Source organism: Onychomys torridus, chromosome 14 (genome assembly GCF_903995425.1).
Source record: "Onychomys torridus chromosome 14, mOncTor1.1, whole genome shotgun sequence".
In the NCBI taxonomy this organism is placed as follows: Eukaryota; Metazoa; Chordata; class Mammalia; order Rodentia; family Cricetidae; genus Onychomys; species Onychomys torridus.
This window is the reverse complement of record NC_050456.1, coordinates 57,215,149-57,234,366: the sequence shown is the minus strand read 5'-3', so window position 1 is coordinate 57,234,366 and position 19,218 is coordinate 57,215,149. Positions and strand designations below refer to the sequence as shown.

At 37.2% G+C, this 19,218-nt stretch overlaps 1 protein-coding gene across 31 annotated transcripts in view; it reads right to left on the bottom strand.

Moving 5' to 3' along the window:
- The window catches only part of Nrxn3 (neurexin 3), a 1,610,845-nt gene that overhangs the window by 803,240 nt on the left and 788,387 nt on the right, over nucleotides 1-19,218 (bottom strand). For all 31 annotated transcript variants that reach the window (XM_036206284.1, XM_036206279.1, XM_036206286.1 and 28 more), the window contains one exon: nucleotides 18,603-18,722. In XM_036206284.1, the coding sequence (XP_036062177.1) occupies nucleotides 18,603-18,722 (120 nt within the window). The remainder of the gene's footprint in view (nucleotides 1-18,602; nucleotides 18,723-19,218) is intronic.

The following is a 19,218-nucleotide window of genomic DNA, read 5'->3' as shown; positions in this document are numbered from 1 at the left end:
AAACAGATGCAAGAACTAATATTATTGAATGCCTCAAGCACTGTAGGTAAGCAGAGGACCAGTATTTGAAGGAAGAGTTCTCAGGGCTCTCTGGTATTTCTTTATGATAATTGCCTAGAGCCTGGTAACAGTAGAAGAACTTAGCTGAGAGAACTTTGCTCACATCAGGGGAAAAAGTGAACTTGGAATGAACTTGTTCTCAGTCATGCACAACAATGTATATTAAAATTATATTTCAATCAGAGAGAGAATTCATAATACATTTTTCTGGAAATCATATAATAAACATTATCTGATAGCTCTAAGTACAGTGCATGGCTATAATACTATGTGCTGTTTGAGGAAGAAAAAAAGATGTTTAATGCCTAAGCATGTATTTTCTTTTTAACTTACAAAAATCTAGTCATTGTAAATCCAAGCAAATATAATAGGCAAAAAAGGAGTAAAATTTATATCTTAAAAACTTTATAAATGAATAGATTCATTAAGTGATAACCACTCTACCTAAACTTGACTATCAGCTTCTGTGTGACTGGATCTGTTTTTAAAGTTGAGATGAGGCTAAATCTTTCAGTGTTAAAATCCTAGTTCACGCCCTTTTACCATGTATTCTACTGACTGTAGGAATCTCCTGTTATTTTTCTTGCTTTTACTCAATGTTCTTCCAGACTTTCATTCAATCCTTTGTTTCAGATACTGAGCCATGATTTGGTTCTTCATTGTGAGCAGATGAATGTGATAATTACTCTCCACAAGGCTTATATTCTTTGAGTTTACCAGAAATTCTTCTAAGACAGGTCTTGTTCATATCATACCCTTGTGCAAAAATTTCTCTCGGTAGTTGTGATGATTAATTTTGTCAACTTGGCATAATCTAGAATCACCTGGCTGAGGAGTCTCAGTGAAGAATTGTCTGGGCTAGATTTGCCTGTGGGCATATCTCTGGACAAACTATCCTGGTTATATTAGTTGAGATGGAGGACCTAGCCACTGTGGGTAGCCCCATTCCCTATAAAGGGAATCCTGGAGTGTGTAAAAAATGAAGAGAGCTGGGGGCTTGAGAGATGGCTCAGTGGTTAAGAGCACTACCAACTGCTCTTCCAGAGGTCCTGAGTTCAATTTCCAGCAACCACATGGTGGCTCACAACCACTTGTAATGAGATCTGGTGCCCTCTTCTGGCCTGCAGGGGCACATGCAGGCAGAACATTGTATACATAATAATTTTTTTTTGTTTTATATTAAGAAAGCCAAGCAATCCATTGCTCATGGCTCTTGACTGCTAATAGCATATGACTGACTGCTGCTTCAAGTTCCTGACACCCTAACCCCCTGAGGGAGATGGACTGTGACCTGGAACTGTGAGCCAAATAAATCCTTTCACCCTCAAGTTGCTTTTGTGAAGGAATTTTATCACAGCAACATAAAACAAAGGCAACCTGAAATCTTTTGCCTCCGGACACAAGATCTGGGTCTCACTAAAAGGGTATCACTTGCTGTGTTTCATCCTTGCTGGGCTACAACCAAATGTTGTATTCCCCAAGCAGTCCCTGGCTTTTCTCACCATGCTTTCTTGTTCACTTGTTATTTCCACATAACACTGGGCTTGAGCAGAGCAGACACAGAAATGAAGTAAGAAATGCATACACTAGACCTTGTGTCTATAAAGATGGTACATGTGGTTACCTGGATATATGGGCTGAGTTGAGATATATTTGACATTTAAATGGTGGGGGAAATATTTAAATCTAAAGTCATTTGTAAGGGAAACTTATTTGCTTACAAAGGACCATGAACAGCTGAGTAGAAGGAATATGTTTCTTACAAACTTTAGAATACAGCATTTTATATATATATATATATATATATATATATATATATATATATATATATATATATTTACTGTAGGCTTCCCTCCCATGCCCACTTCCTTCTAAGTACTCAGATTTCCCATTAATATGGCCCTCTTTACATAAGAGAAACCTGTTTCCTCCAGCTCTTCTGTTCTAATTAGTGCGGATAAGAAGTGGGAGAGCTAGAAGGACATAATTCTATGTAACACTATCCAGAAAATTTTGACTTGGGTCATTGCTTAGATAATCCTGGGAACTGTAGTGTTTTCCTTACAATGTACTTCTACATAAAATGTGAGATAAATTAGTGAGTTATCCATTCATATATAAATACTAACAAGTAGTAATAATGAATAAGCATAATAAATTAATAGTTCTGTGTCTTGCATGGTCCATTTTAACAGTTGTACCAATCCCCAGTTATTTCATTGCCTCTTCATTACTTTAATTTTGATACTGTTATTAATTATTATCTAGATATTTGGTATGTGATACCCAATGGAGTCATGACTCCCAGGTTGAGAACCATTTTCCTATACTATTATGCCCTGCAATATGCTTTATGCATTATGCTTTCAAAGCTTCACAGCCAATTCACCATGGACCAAACCCTCTGAAACTGTGAGGTAAAATGAACATTTACTATTTTCAAATTGATTATTCAAATGTTTTGTTATAGCTATGTTATGGTAATCCACATAATCATCATACTTAATATTTCAGATATCTTGCATGTATTTATCAGAACTGTGTTAACATTCACCATCTGATAGATTCTATCTAAATTATCAGCAACACAAGAATAAATAAGCAGTTTTACCTACCCCCATGGAACTGAGGATACACAGCCAGAAAAATTGTATGATAGACATCTCAACAGAGAGCTATTTCATTGAAATGAAAGCAAGGAAGACAATATTTTGTTGGCTTACACTCTAGTAAAGCAATTTATCATTAAAATAATCACATAGTTCTGATCCAAGTTAGAAAAACAAATCATACATGAACAGACAAGAAACACTCCACTAATGCCCATTAGTTCAAGGCCCACTGAATATTCATAGATGGACAAAACAAGAGGGTGGGGCCCACAGCTAAAGAGTTTATGGCAGATTTGGAAAAACGAGGTTTCCTACAGGTGTTCCAGTTTGTGACGGCAAGGGCTAGAAGATTTACAATGAAACATTAGGTTAGCAAAAAGTTCCAGAGTCTCTTAATTGCTGTGCTGCAGGGATGTGAGGTGTTTAAATATAAAGCTACATTTTGACAGTAAGAAATATGAAGAAAGGCTCACATTAGATAACACTTGCTGAGTAAATGATAAAGAGAAAAAAAAGAGAGCACAGGACTATTGTACAGGAGAAAAACAGGACAGAATTTAGAGGAAAGGTTAGGATAGGGACAAAAAGAACCATATTCAAGACAGTAAAAAGATATGGATTTGCAGTGAGACAAAATGGCAAATTCACGATACTCTTAGCCATGAGGCAGGGACTCACAAATCAATAACAAGAATTGACTTGAATTTGGGTAGGGGATGACAGGTCTTGAGTTATAGAGTGTTATGAGAGTGTCTGTCCTATTACTGACCAGGAACTGCAAACAGCATATGGAGGCAAATGAAACTTTCAAGAGAGTAAGAAGTAAAAGGTTGTATCATGATTCCTAAAGGAAAATAGAGAAGAGAACTTATGAGGTGGTCGCAGCAAAGGAATTCTCTGCTAGGTAGTCAAGTGTTTGAAGAAATTGGGTTATCAGAAAACAAGAAATACGTATATAACATGAAAGATGAAATCAATCAGGACAGTGCAAAGTACAGAAGGGCCAGGGAATGGAACAAAACTCTAGACTGTTGGGAGTATCTATTTATTTATTTATGATTAATGGGGGAGGGAAGGAGAGGGGGAAGGAGGGAGAGAGTGAGTTAGAGTGTTGCTAGCAATGGAACCCAGGGCCCTGTGCATGATAGACAAGCTTAGTGTTCCACTAAGCCAGCTCTAAAATGTAATTTACATCCTGAAGATCAATAGGTATTGATATAGAGGTTTGGAGAATATATCATCAAAGATAGGAAATTCTGAAAAAATATTACTGGAGAATTGGTTGTAGAATCATGTTCTAAGTCCAAGAATAAAGATTAAAGAAAAAGATCCTCCACAGAAGACTACCAAGAGATGGTAAATTAGTATGGACTATGGGGTTTTTAGTTAAGGCACAGAAGTTGAATCTATATAGAATTTCATTTATAGGAAGAAAATATATATTATAAATGAACAGGCATCCCTTCCACATAAGGCTGATCATTTAGTCATTTATAACATATATATAATTTTGCATCAACTATTTTCACCAGAAATAAATGTTTTATATCTACTCTACAAAGGCTCAGAAGTAAATAAATCATATTTCTTTCTAATTAATAAACTCACCATATAAAGAAAAACCAATCCCACATGAAGACACCCTATATTGAATTGAAATCTTCATCATCTGCGTACTCTAACTGAATTCTCAAGTCCTCAGGACAAACCAGACATTATCATTAAATTATACTGTTATTCTTAGAATTTTTCTTAAGATGGCTGAAATTTCCCCTTCATATTCCCTCTTCACCAATCTCTCTCCAACATATTAAGCAATCATAATTGTATTTCCCTTCATTGGAGCCTATCAATTTCATAGACTCCAAAGAAATGGTAGCATTCTGCTCATTGGAACTGATTATCAAAATCATCATGATTAAGGTTTTGGACTAATCCCCTGGGGTTCCCAGCTGATCCCATTATGGAGAACTCCTAGATAAGAGGGAGGTAACAATGTCCCTGAGACAAGGCTTCCTGCTCAGTCAGAATCCACTGGAGATCAATATACAGTCATTTTCCCATGGCAGGCAGCAATTAGCACATTAGGACATGGAGATAATAAACCAGAAACCTCATAGTTCTGTTTTCCTGTTTTTTCATTTTTTGTTTTTTTTTTCTCCTGTGAATAATTTTACTGTAAATAGAGAATAAGAAGTCTGGCTATGGGAGTTCCACTTTGTGGCATCTTGTCCAAAGTTAGAGTGGATGAGTATAAAACATGGTCTGGCCTTGCCTGACCTTCAGACTTGTATGCAGTAATTCCCTGTGAACACTAAATGGGTAACATTTCATGGCTTTAAAAGAGTGGTTTTATTAACAAGTTACCATCTGGCTGGGCGGTGGTGGCACATGCCTTTAATCCCAGCACTTGGGAGGCAGAGGCAGGTGGATCTCTGTGAGTTCGAGGCCAGCCTGGTCTCCAAAGTAAGTTCCAGGAAAGGCACAAAGCTACACAGAGAAACCCTGTCTCGGAAAAAAAAAAAACAAAAAACAAAAAAACAAAAAACAAGTTACTATCTGTAGAGTTAAAATTGTATTAAGATCTGATAATAATGGTGTCAGCAAGGACCGTGACTTTTGTCCCCTGGGTCTTACAAGTGATAAGAGCCAAAGATTGACTAGCCAGTAATAATTCTATATTCTAAGCAGGGACCAAAATCAAATATTAAATAACTAAAGGTCCAGAATCCCTCAGGATGTGTCCAGAAGACTGTACATATATTGGATTACTTAAAACAATTACAGGAAAGAAGGGTCCTCCCAAATCTACTTAGAAAATTGTCCAAGCCTACCATAGGGGGTCTGTCACAATTTACCATCAGAAGCCTGTCTCAATTTAAGACTAGAATCTACAACTATCAGTGCTCTTTGAATAACTAATCCTAGTAACCCTGCCACTCACACAAAGTGACAAATGAGTCAGCCTCACCTTTAGACGAGACCTTATCAGGAAAAGAAAGCTGAGCTTCTAGGATATGGAAAGAGACAACAGCGATGGTTGATCAGCTCAGACTTCTACTTGTTATTTATTGGTGACACTTTAACAGAAGTTCTACACATGAAACATAACTGCTGGGTGGGGTCCTTGCACAGTTTCTCTCACGGGTCAGACTCTGACTTTCTTCTGTTATTGCCAAGTGTGTTCACATGGCAGCAGCACATATCCTGAGCTTGTGGCCTGCCAAAGGCTGGGTTTTAGGAAGGAAAAGGGTCAGGGTTTGAGCCCATCTTTTTAGTATCATATTTGTGTGAATTCCCTTTGAGTGCTCAGCCTGGTTGCTCCTGACTTATGAATGCAAATGCAGTAGATAGGGAGGAGAGATCAATGTGGACGTGAAAGAGAGGACTCAAGGGAATGGGGGAGACTTGTGCAGAGTACTTGAGGTTCAAAGGAGGACACAGACCAGACTGTAGCCTCAAGGAGAAGGAGAATGATGGCCATAGAGCATTGCTGGGGACCAAGAGGAAGCTGGCTTTACCTGAGGACGTAGCAGCCTATTAATATATGAGAGTTGGAAGTGAGATATTTTAAGAAGCAGACCATCAAAGACCTTGAAAGTCAAGTGTAGAATTTGCCCTACATTGAGAGGAGGTCCTTAGCTACAGGTGAACAAAGGCATACAAAACTCCTAATTGCTATTTGAGGATGATTTACCTGGGACTGGAAAACAGGGCAGATTTCAGGAAAAACAAAAGCATGGAGACCAACAATAGGGAGCTCAGAGCCTGTCCCAAGGAGCAGCAGGGGGAAAAAAATCATTCTAAAGCCTCCTTCGTTGGCCAGTTGATTTTCACTATATCATTCCCTTCAAAGCAGCATTCTCCTTCCCACCTTGCCATAGGAATGAAGAATGATTCACGAAAACATTCTGTGTGACAAGAGATGCAGTTTTGGAAAACACAGCTGCAATCACATATTACCTAGGAAACCAAATATAACTTAATGTAAAATGTTACCCCACACTGAGAAATAGCTGTGAAATTTGGTTATAGCTATGTTTATTGTTCATTAAGTGTAGGATAATAAGAAAATATGCTAAATTAATCCAAATGCAAATTAAATAAGTTAGATAGTAGAAATACATGGGGTGCATTGTGGGAACTGGAAGGAAACTGTTAACAACACTGAATATTTATTTGGTTAACCTTACTCGTTTCACCACATTCTTTATATATTTGTTTTGTTCCTAGAATTTTGTATGCATTGGGTATTTTTCTTCCAGGAACCTCCTTCCCAGCACCTCTAGAACCAAGGAACTGATGTGAGCTTTAATTCTCTGTTATATTTGAGTGGCACACAGGGAGGCTAATCGGGAATTGTAGGTCAGCAGAGGCAAAAAAAAAAAAAAAAAAAAAAAAGAGGCTTATGCTTAAGCACAGATAAATTCCAGTTGACATCTCCCTACCTAAATCCATTCTCAGCAATAAAATTATACCTCACATATCAAGAATTTGGGACAAGGCTTGCTGCCAAGCATCCTTAAAGGGAGAGAGATACTTGGTGTGCGGCACAGGTGGGCACATATATCTATAGAATTATGGAAATGCATGGCTTTCAGGTTGTCTGAAATGCGGTCTGAAGTTTATATACCTGTCAAGAAAACTCAGAAACAAAAGATTTTGAATAGAGAAGTTACATCAGAAAAGTCAAAGGAAAAATATTCTAAAGGAAGTTTGTGATTATTGATAAAATGTATATTTGCACAGGTACTTGTTTTTATTTATATAAATGTGTACTTGACTTTCCCCACATTAGAATACCCTGGAGAAATTTTAAAATTTAGGTTTAAGTGAGGACTGAATTCAAAGAGAATTCTGTGAATTGCCCAGGAATGATGCCTTGGAGTCAGATGAATTCATTTCCTACCCAACATCCTGAGAGTTTTTACAAAGGGCTTTCAAGGTCTGGATGGATTGTCCTGCAGGCACATAAAATTTTTATAGCTTAGTGTGCAAGACTCAACGAACCTTTATGTTCTGTGTTTTTCAGTCTACAGTGCATCTAACTTCTTGAGTTGTATCCTGTTGGTTTGGTCAACATAAAACTCAGGAGAAACTGACGATTTTCGGATAGAAGTATTCTACTGTCTCAGTAGATCTCCAGAGGATTAGACTATCAGAATAAATCTCATCATAGGCAACAAACCTCACTGCCTCCTCATAGAAAGAAAAAATATGTTTGAGACCATGAGGCTCTCTCCATATACTTACTCTAAGAGCCCCATCCTTTTAACCACTATCCACCATTAAACCATTTCACTTGTATATAAATGTATCTGTATAATGGCTTAAAAATGAAAAAGTTTTTCTGTTAGAGGGAAGGAGAACAAGGGGAAAACATGAAAACATCTTGACATTTCCATTTTCTGTCTGAAGAAGAAAATTGCATATTGAGATACTCATTATGACTCTTGCATGCCTAAATGCACTCCTTCTGGCAAGAAAATATCCAGTCCTGGTGGAAACACAATTCATTTCATAAAAAGAATGCTAGGACCTTTGCACAATCCAGACTTTGGAAATACACAAGGCACAGTGACTCAGTCAACAAATGCTTTTGAGTATCTATTATGTGCTTGACACTGTACATTCGAAACAAGGTCAAACTGATAGAAATTATGTTTTATTAAAAAAATGGTGCTTTTTATTTATATTTCCCCAGGCTTTCAAGAGTTGACTTGTACAACTTCATTAGTAAAGAAAACTGTGATTAATACTAAAGGGCATTGGCAATGCAAGATCTCTTCTATTGTAGGCATGCAGAAGATACTATGTGTGAACTCATACCTGGAGATCAAACTGAGAGAAATCAATAGCTGAAACACCGGCACCAAAACACATCCTTCACTGATGTCTCTGAATTCATTGTTTGAAAACATTTCATAATTTCACCTGGCAAGGTGACAGGGATCAGGTGGCAAAGACCCACAGGATAAAGATAGAGATGAAAACAAACTATAATTTTAAATGAAATAAAGAGTGAGAATGACTAGTGACTCAAGCCAAATCCATTCTTGCACCCACAGAGGACCGGAAGGAAAAAGCTATAGGGACCAGAGAACAGAACCTCGGATGGAGAGATGCTGGATGGAGACGCATTTGTAGGGATTTCACAAGCTTTGTGCAGCTTCTTACAACTTTTCCTCTAGCTGCAGAAGATTCTCTGCTATCACAATGCCTATAACTGGAACTGGAGTCTTTTCCAATGATAAAAAAAAAAGTATCAATCACGTCTCAGGTCATTCCACACTACCCGCTGAGGCTGATGCAAAGCTTGAAATTATTCTGAGAAAATGTGGCTGTAGCCAGCTGGTGGTGGTGCCCGCCTGTAATCCCAGCACTCGGGAGGCAGAGGCAGGCGGATCTCTGTGAGTTAGAGGCCAGCCTGGGATACCGAGTGAGACCTCTATAATTTATTAAATGGAACTAGGGAAAAGACAAAAGAAGAATACTATGCTGTGAGCCTCTGGACATCAGACAAAATTTGTTTACCAAGAAGAAAGAATAGTATGAAACTAAGTCATAAGGTTGCCCCATCTTACATTTCTGAGAAAATTTCTATGTGCTAGAACAGAAATGGCGACCTAAGATGGAGTTCAGCTGGCTCCTATAGCCAAGCAATTGCTAAAAGGTAGGAGAGACCCTGAAAGGTCACACAGAACTAGAGAAAACACACACAAAAGATCACAGACTGCATGCTCCAGTTTACACTTTCTCAAGAAAAAATGTGTGTGTGCTGATACCAATTCAAAGAATGAGTGCTTGGGAGTAGAATGATACTAATTAACTGGGAGAAGCACAAGGGAAGTGCCTGAGATAAAATAACTAGGATGTTGGTTCTATGCATGTGGGCATTGGTATTATACACAGAGGATCCATGCATTTCTCTGTCTACAAATTTCATCTCAATTAAAAGAATCTCTACTTCCCTTATGAAAGAATACAGGAGAAAAACGAGAGAGCAGAATAAAATTATACTTGTTAGCTCTATTTTATAGGACAAGCTAAAGTAGTTTACATTCTTTTTATCTTTAGATGTGAAAATAAATGTAGGAGATTATGCATCTCTATTGAAAAGAATACATTAAAATTGTATCTGTATGAGACTAACAAGGCAATATAAGAATTATCTTCTGTGAACCAATAGGCTCTCAGCAGATTATTGCCACCAATGTCAATAACTAACTAGCCAAGTATAGCAGAAATGAATGGACTATAATTAAATATAAGCAATAAGAATGTATACAAAAACACCATGCTGGAGATGACAGAAATGAAATTAGTGAAGCCACAAATTCCAACAACTCATAAAAAACCCTGGCAATTTATAAGACCCAGGAAGAGTATTTCTCCTTAAGTCATAGATCCAATTATCAGTTGGACTCTATAAAAATGAATGTTTTGCCCAAGTCTCCACTCATTGTCTTGGAGGGCTACACAAAAACACAGAAATATAAGCAACCCTCACTCCTGCTGAATCAAATGTTGCATGTGTTAGTATCAGCTGTCATTTTACATGGAGGGCACTCCAAGTGCCCTGATGCCAGGTAAACTAGAAGCAAAAGTGGTTGTCATGGACAACAAAACAAAATTAAAATCCCTAGCCATGAAAGTGCTCCTGAGAGTGTCTACTCCTTTGTTCTTAATCTAGGAAGACCTTGGCTTGGCCTAACATTCTCTGAATTCCCTTAACCTTAAGGTCTGTGGGAACTAGAATAAAAAGTAGATTCAAAGATATGACTTTGAGTATTACCTTTGCTGCTGTCTATTCAAGCATGCCTCTCTTGGATCTATCTTACATGCCAGGTCTTATCTTTATCATTCCTTGTGGTTCCCCTAAGACTTTCTGACTCCTCCATTGGTAGACCCTGCCTGCCTATGGCTACTAAATATGTAGAAAATTTGAAAATTCTGGTCTGAGAAAATCAGTCCTGATGATGTCCTTATTTAAAACCAATAAAGGAAAGAAAAAGAATAATATAGTCCTTCCCCAAATAACAAGGTAGCCACTAGAAATTACAGTGGGATTGATGTTAACGAAAGTAATTAATTATGCAGCCAATGTGAGTCTAAAGCCCTGTGCATTCCAATATACCTTTATTAGGAGGCTTCTGTTTGTCAAGTCCAAAATCTATTGTCAGGTAAGATCCCTTACTTACAGGTTACTAGAACTCAGAATATCTTTGTCCTTCCATCAGACAGCTTCTTTACTTTGAGTACATCATTTGACTACATACCTCTTGTTCTTTCTTTTAACTAACTGGATTACAATAGTATCTGTTTTCTAGGGCTGTTGCAAGGTTAGAGTCTTTTCCGACAATGAACTGTGATTAGCACATAGTGAAACGGTTAAAAGTACAAGGTAGTTGAATAAGGGAGAGGTGTTCAAAGTAAGAAAGTATTTGAACCTGAATAGATAGTAAATAGCAGTCCTAGCCATACTTTGTGTAAAATTACGAAAAAGACAAGAGGAATAACTATATGTCTTTAAATGTCATGTAAGATTCTACTCCACAGACTCACACAAGCAATCTGTGCATCCATGGGAAGATGTGGTGGCATCCAACACCATTGTTTACTCTTTGTTATTTGGGGATCAGACTCTGTGAGATTACCTGCTGATTCCTGTCCAGTAGATATACATATGTGATAAACACCAAAGGTAGGGAATTTTTGAAGCCTCTGGACTTTCATTATTATTATAGTTATCATAAGTTTCTATTCTCATGGTTTTGAATGCCTGTAAATATCTAGTTCTTCAAACATTCACTTGCAATTTTGTTGTTTACTTTTTCTCATGCTTGTTTCCCTTGTTCAGAAAATAAACAGATTTGACACATATTCATTCTATTTTTGCATGAGCACGGTATTTAACTTTATGATAATTATGTTGGCATGAATTGTGTTTTCAACTTCTTGAAAATACTTTTGAAGAATATCTAATAGCTCTAGAAGTGCTAGTACATGTTCCATGCCTTGCACTTCAGATATGACTCAGTTTATAAGTCTTATAAGGTGTGGCCTATAAGCACTTGCTTCTTAGAGCCATACAGAAACTAATTTTCTGAGGCAGCACAGACACCGAGAGTTAAGATAACAATAGAACAGATCTTTTCAATCCACATCAGGATCTCAACCACTATGCTACATGACTTATGTCAGGTGGGGCTGAGGAGATGGCTCAGTGCTTGCCATAAAACATGAGAACCTGACACAGTGGCACATCCCTGTAATCCTGGCCCCAGGGAAGCAGAGGCAGAAGGATCCACTGAATTTGCTGGCCAGCCAATCTAGCAAAAATAGTGTGCTCCAGGTTCAGTGAAAGACTCTCTCTCTCTAAACTAGTGATAGAGAAACACACAGGGTAATCACTCCCTGGGTTCTACATGGATGCATACACATGTGCACATGCACATCTACCATAAACACACTCATGCAAATAAAACACACACGCACATGCAAGTGTAGTAAGGTAACATAGAAATCATCTAACCTAGAGAATGAGGACATAAATAGCTGGGAATACAAAGAAGTCTTCTCATCCCATAATAACTTAAGACATTCTAATTCCAAATGCCTCACCTGAATTTAAGTCAGAAACCCTTAAGGGGTTCAGGATTTCAGAAGACAATAAAATTAACGATCAAGAACCAATCCTTTGTGTTTCATAATTTTATTGACCATAGATACATGTTCACCTGGGTCAATCACCTTTGCCTAATAATGCACATTTTCAGCGTTTTATTATTTCTAGTAATGACTACATAAACCAAAAGCTAACAAGAATATGATCTATTATATGAAAGAGACTTGGATTCAAGTATCCATTCAGCTGTTCCCTATGACTTACTTCGGTTTTCTTACTCTAAAAGTCAAGACATAATGTCCTATTTCTTAGTGATTTGGGAGGTTTAAAGGAATAAGAACATCTTCATCAATGTCCTAGTATGTGTGATAGATTAAGAACATGATAAGAATGTCAAATACCTTATTACTATAATAATAAAACTATCACTATGCCTCTAATTATTATTACCTTCCTATTTAAATCAATGTTTCAAGAAGCTAAATGCACAATTTCACAGTGTTAGAGACAGGACTGGCATTTAAGTCAGTTTTATTCTAAAGCAAATTAGTTCATGATTGTGTACCTTTTATAATAAGTTAAATATATGAATTGACCTCTTCAAATTTTAGCTTATTACAAATACATTTCCAAGATCAGTGTCAAGGACATCAGTCAAGATTTAAGTACTACACATCCAAGACTCAGTAATAGATAAAAGGGTAAAATGGGATTCCTCATCAAAAAAAAATCTGGTTTCTAATAAGAGTCATTAGGAAATAATAATTCCATTTATATTTTAAAAACACATAGCAGGTAACAGTAATCAAATAGAGCAAAGAATGCTGTTTAAAGATGTGCGACTTTAACAATACAATGTTTAGAAGAAAGACTCAGAAGAAAGTGTCCTCCACTCTAAACAGTGAGAGGCATCTACTCCCACTTGTTGGCTAGAGTGCTGCTTTTCTTTTAAAATTTTCTTCCTCTGTACCACATTTGCCTACCAGACACTTACGCATTGCTCAGGCTCATTCTTCAATAAAAAAAAATCCCTCAGAGCAGCTGCGCTGCTTTGTGGAGTTTGAGCCCCATACACAGTTGTCTTTACTCTACCTTCTGACTCCTGACTGCAAGTGTTCATTTCTGTTCTACTGAAATACTTTGATATATGTCTTCTCCATGAGACTGTCATGTCTTATGCATGACCGTGTCTATGAATAGGAAATATCTGGCTAGTTAATAAAAGATGAAGAATATTCTGAACAATAAGAAATTGTCTTACAAGTAAACTCAAATAAGGTTTTTTGGGAGAATGGACAGAATGAGAAGATGGAGGTATGGAAATAAATAACTAATCAAACACATGAGTATACTGTAAGAGTGTGATGCTCATGCATGTATAAAAAGCCTAGAGACTGACTTAATATACATACATCTTCCCACTTGTTTGTGTACTAAATAATGTAGATATTGCTGCTTTCTCCCAAAACCTAAGTGGGAAGTGTTTGGTTTTTTTTACAGTCTTAATCAATATGCCAACCTACATTAAAAAAATAAACAGACCAACACAATAAATAAAAAGCAAAAGGCCAATCAATTGCCAGCAGTGCAACTTAACAGCTACTCCTGCAGAAAATTGTCTGAAAAGGTGCTTCACACCCCACTATCCGCACGATCCACAGCTGTTCACTATTGATTTGTTGAACGCACAGAACATCTATTATCACATGCCAGTGTGAATCCAGCAATTTCTCCACCAAGTAGCCTGCAGTGTACTGTTAGAGGTAGAGCACGGGAGAGCTGTCTGCTGAGGGTACTAGAGGCCCCACATTCATTCCCTTCTTCCCATCCCACAAAGCCAATATAAATGCTTCATTCCTAAACCCAGGCAACCAATGTGTGCTCGGGGCTTATATTCCTGGGCTGTCCTACATATGTATCTCCAGAGCACAGATGTAATAAGGAGAGCTGAGAACTATCTGCAATTCCAAACAATGGTAACAAACATGGTAAAGTGGTTAAGAACATAGTAAAGGAGAGATGTGAGATGTTTGAAACTGATGTTTTCATGCAATTCCTAGAAATGACAATATATGTAGCCAGGTGGAAAAGAGAGAGATTTTGTGCAATGTGGAAGCGAAAGAAAGTCAACAGCAAGCTTCTAATGGGAGAAGCATTGTCATACAATGTGATAAAGGATTCTAGATTCTGCTGACAGTGTAATGATGGCAGTATGCTAGAATTTCCAAGGCTCCTGGTCCTGACTTAAAATTCCAAAGAAAATGCAATATCTGAAAAGAATGTCTCTTAAAAAAACAACAACAACACTGTATTTTAGCATGGAGGGTGAAGGGAACTCATATGTGCCCACCCCTAGCTGGGAAGCCATTGGTAGCTGATGACTTCTAGCAGGGAGGGTATCTGTTTTCTTTAAGGGTGGAACCCACAGAATGTCAGCCACACTTTAAAGGATGGCTCACATCCAACCTATGAGTAAGTACATGGGCAGCACAAAGTAGATATAGTGAACAGTAAGTTAAAAGAGGGTGTAAAGTTAGGAGGGGCTGAGGACGGTTCTGGGAGGAGTTAGAGGAGACAGTTTGGAGTAAATATGATCAAAATACATTGTAAACATGTTTTAAATTATCAAAAAAATTAAAATGCTATATTAAAATGAATGACTAAGTTCACTAAGTTTCCAAATATGTTACAAAGTTTCATTTCTTTTGTTGTTCTTCAAAAGTATCCCAAAACACAAGTGTTATCAGCTGGACCTCAGATGGTACTGACTGAGTAATCAGCTTCAGACATGTTCAGGGGAGCTAAAGACTGTCCTCAGAGAATGTTACTTAGCAAATGTCTATGTCTTTCCACAAATCCCTCATTAACTAAAAATTGTTTCTGACAATATCCTAACAGCCCCCAAAGCCAACTTAAGAGAAGGTTTTTCCCTTTCCAGAAAGCAGTGGAAGACCTTTCTTAAACTGTGTGTAGCTGCTAGGAAATCAATTATACTTGAGTTTCTAATCAGATGATTTCTTTTTCTATCCCACACAAGGGAGTCACTCTTACACATAGTAATCAGCTCCAGAAAATGTGCCACACTTTAACGATCATCACATCTTTGTGAGATGATATTCATGCCACCACACTCATTAACCCACCATGCAAACACAAAGGATAATGGAATAAAATGAAAACCACCGAGGCTTGCTGTATCGTGCTGTGGATTAAAGTTTTAAATGTACATTGTAACCCCAGAAGCAATATCTATGTGACAGCACTTCAGAATTGTAAAGCAAAAACAGCTTTGATAAATATGCAGAGCTCTTTAGTGTTAGAACCAATGTTAGAATAAATGACCCCAAGCCCTACCATATATACTCTTCTTTAGAGATTTAAAAGTTACTTGGGTATTAATCAACTAAATATCTATTTTGGAAACCTAGCCATTTCTCTGTTGATCAAGTTGCTATTCTTGGATGTGCAGTAATATATCAGCATGTTTTCCTTTCCACTAATTAAGGATCAATCTGTTTTACCAAGGCTCATAGAAAGTGGCAGATCACATTCAAACTCCATCTTCACTGATGTCTTTTGTTATTTGATTTTATCTCCAGCCAATTCACATAGCATCATAATAGCATTCCAAGAAATGTAACTTATTTTAGGTATATAAAGAGATGGATGGATGGATGGATGGATGGATGGATGGATGGATGGATGATAGAAGATAGATAGATGATAGGCAGATGATAGATAGATACATAAATACATAGATGATAAGTAAATTAAAATGTATGGATAGTAAATAGATAATAGAAAGAAGATAGATAATAGAAAACTAGATAGATAAATAAAAACAGATGATAGATAGAAAATGATACATAAATAGGTAATGATGATTGATAGATGATAAGTAGATAATGATAGATAGATAGATAGATAGATAGATAGATAGATAGATAGACTATTGATAGACTATTCTACAGAGTACTCCCTTTCCAAAAATTAAGTAAGGCCTGATTTTATAGATGGCATTTCATTGACAATGCCATGCACATATGTACTATTTTGCTCAAGGACAGGCTGCTTATAGCACGTAGAGTACCCAAACAATTAATTATTAAGAGACCCTATGCTCTTCCACATATTTTTCAATTCTCTATATTCTTTATCTCTCCCCTGTCTTCTTTTCTTAATAACTTATGTTATTCCTTCTTTTTGTTTTGATCCCTCCCCAACAAAGTCATGACTTGGCTTGACTTATGCTATCCATGAGCTGGTTGAACTCTTCTAGTGACATCAAAAGATGACATTCTACTCCTTACACAGACTAGGTCTCATGAATTCATTAGCATAAGAAAGGGCACAGGATAGCAGACAGTAAGCTTCATTTTGAAGGTATTTGTGCAATGAAGTAACAAATTACAACTATAAGAAACAAGTTCAATATAGAAAACAGTGGTTTATGAGATATAGTAGTGAGACTGGTTCTAGGTAGAGCAAACTGGCTCTAATTAGATAATTAGAATGTCAAACTTTGGATGAAGGAAAACCCATTGTAATACTTTTAATCAACCTTGTACTTTAATATATTTGCTTGAGTTTTATTAAAAGCTTATAGTCAAACTTCATAGCCACATACAATGCATCTGGCTTCTATGTACTTATCCAATTCAGCAATTAAGATGCCATGTGCTTCATTTACATACCACCACCTAATAATAGAAGCCCTTGTACACTCTCCCAAAGAAGAGTCAAATAGAATCTGTGAGTCATTTGCTTTCCTAAGTCTTCTATGAACAAAAGATCCAAGAGATTTGTTGATAATATGACATCTAACATGCATTTCTCCAAGTATTCATGCTTTGAAGTAGTGTCATGAAAGCAGATGACATTCTACCAATCCTGGTCCAAGTACTTCATTACATACCAACAAATTGGCCAAGTTAGACTGAGAAACAATCTTCTCTGGGGAAAAGCAGAAGTAAATCATAGAAACCTAGAAAGAGTCTTGGTTAATGTTCACCAGAAAACACTTGACCCATGTGACAAAGAACAATAAATCAATGGCAGAAAAATCCATACATACCTTCTGTTGTGCACACTGGTGATTGTTAGAGGAACTTACCTTTTGCTTTTTCTGTGTGCAAAGTCTCTTCCTTGACATTTGTTTCCTACTTGCTGTTGAATGTATGTGCAATGGGAATAAGCTTGTGAGGATTAAGAGGCATTATGCCGCCAGTAAGAGAAAGCAAATGGGTCCTAGTGAGCCTTCCACAGACAAATTGGAGGGAAAAGAAAAGAACAGATAGCAAAATTCCCTCAGGTACCCTGGATTGGCCCATAACTGCCTGTCTGAGAGTAAAATAGCCTTTCCAAATCATAAATATGGAAACTGGATTCTCAGTAACACTGAAGTGCTCAGCAAAAGCAATTGATGCCAAGCCCTTTTGCAGACATCCTAGCACATAACGTTTTCCTCTAGATTTCCAGATTCTCATTTGTCTGCTTTAACATACCAAAGATGAGGGAATACAATGTGGATCACAGGGCTTCTGAGAAACTGGAAATGGAAACTGCTATAGATACCTACATACATGGTAAAAGTTGATAAATAAGGAATCAAGCAAAACTAAGTAGGCACAATGGATTATCTACAGAATTATTATAGTGGGCTCCCTTGTGGATATACTTCACTGTGGCTTCACTCTTCAATCCATTAACCTTGTGTACTTGTTTTATAAAACCAAATATTGCAATGTGTTTAGATCATGATGTTCAAGTCTACCACCAAGGCAATGTTTAGAGAAATCAGATACTCAGAAGGGCCATCTAAGGCACCTCCTTTCACAAAGTCTTAAGCATTTGATTAGCTTAAAAGTGGCTGTGGTTAGGAAAATACCACAAGAAGGAGGTGGAATGACAAGTTATAGATTTTCATGGCACTGGAACATCTTTAACAGCAGCATTGGGTCTCCTCCATAAAACCAGTCCTTTCTTAGAACTAAGTCAATGAATGTACCTGTTGCCCCACTGATGGATGAAATAGTAATCATAGGATCTCTCTCAACATGAACAAAACTCTCTCTCTCTCTCTCTCTCTCTCTCTCTCTCTCTCTCTCTCTCTCTCTCTCTCTCTCTGTGTGTGTGTGTGTGTGTGTGTGTGTGTGTGTGTGTGTGTGTGAATGTACCATACTTACAAATTAGAAATGTTTATATATAAAGGACAGTTATGCATACAATCTTTTTCTATATTGACCTTTAATATTTCTCTGAGCCACTTGAAAATATCCCCAATAGGTAAAGTGTGAACTCACGGTCATTGCACTGGTTTCCTGAATATGATGTCATGGAACAGTCACAGGTGAAGCCTTCCCACTGTTGCATGCAAACCCCTTGGTTGGCACATGAATCCTCCTGACAGGTTGTACTGGGTCCTGGTAATGCACAAAAATGGGAGTGGGATGGGGTAAGAAGGAGAAATAGAAGAAACATTAAAAATGAGTCAACTAAGACAGCATCTAAATCTACCAATATCATGCCCCCAAACACTCAAAAACACAACCATCAAAAATATCCACAAAATCACATGCAACAGAATTCAGTATTTACAAACTATGACAGAAATACATACTTGGCCACAAACTATCAACAATTACATAGAAATGGGAGAGGGCTGAACACATGTTCTCCTTTAGGTAGACTTTGCATAAAAGCTTCATGTTCTATCATTCACCTAGAAAGATACCTCATTTGGAGCAGGGATTTGTTATTGAATAATGCTAAAGTAGAAAAATGTATTCTCATAATACTATTGAAATAAAGCACAGTTTTTTTATTCTGAAACTAGAAGCCCCTAAGTCTATTTTGTGATGCTAGAATGATGATAAGTAGAAATGAGGAGGAGAGAAAATGAACTCAAGTGTGCTGTAT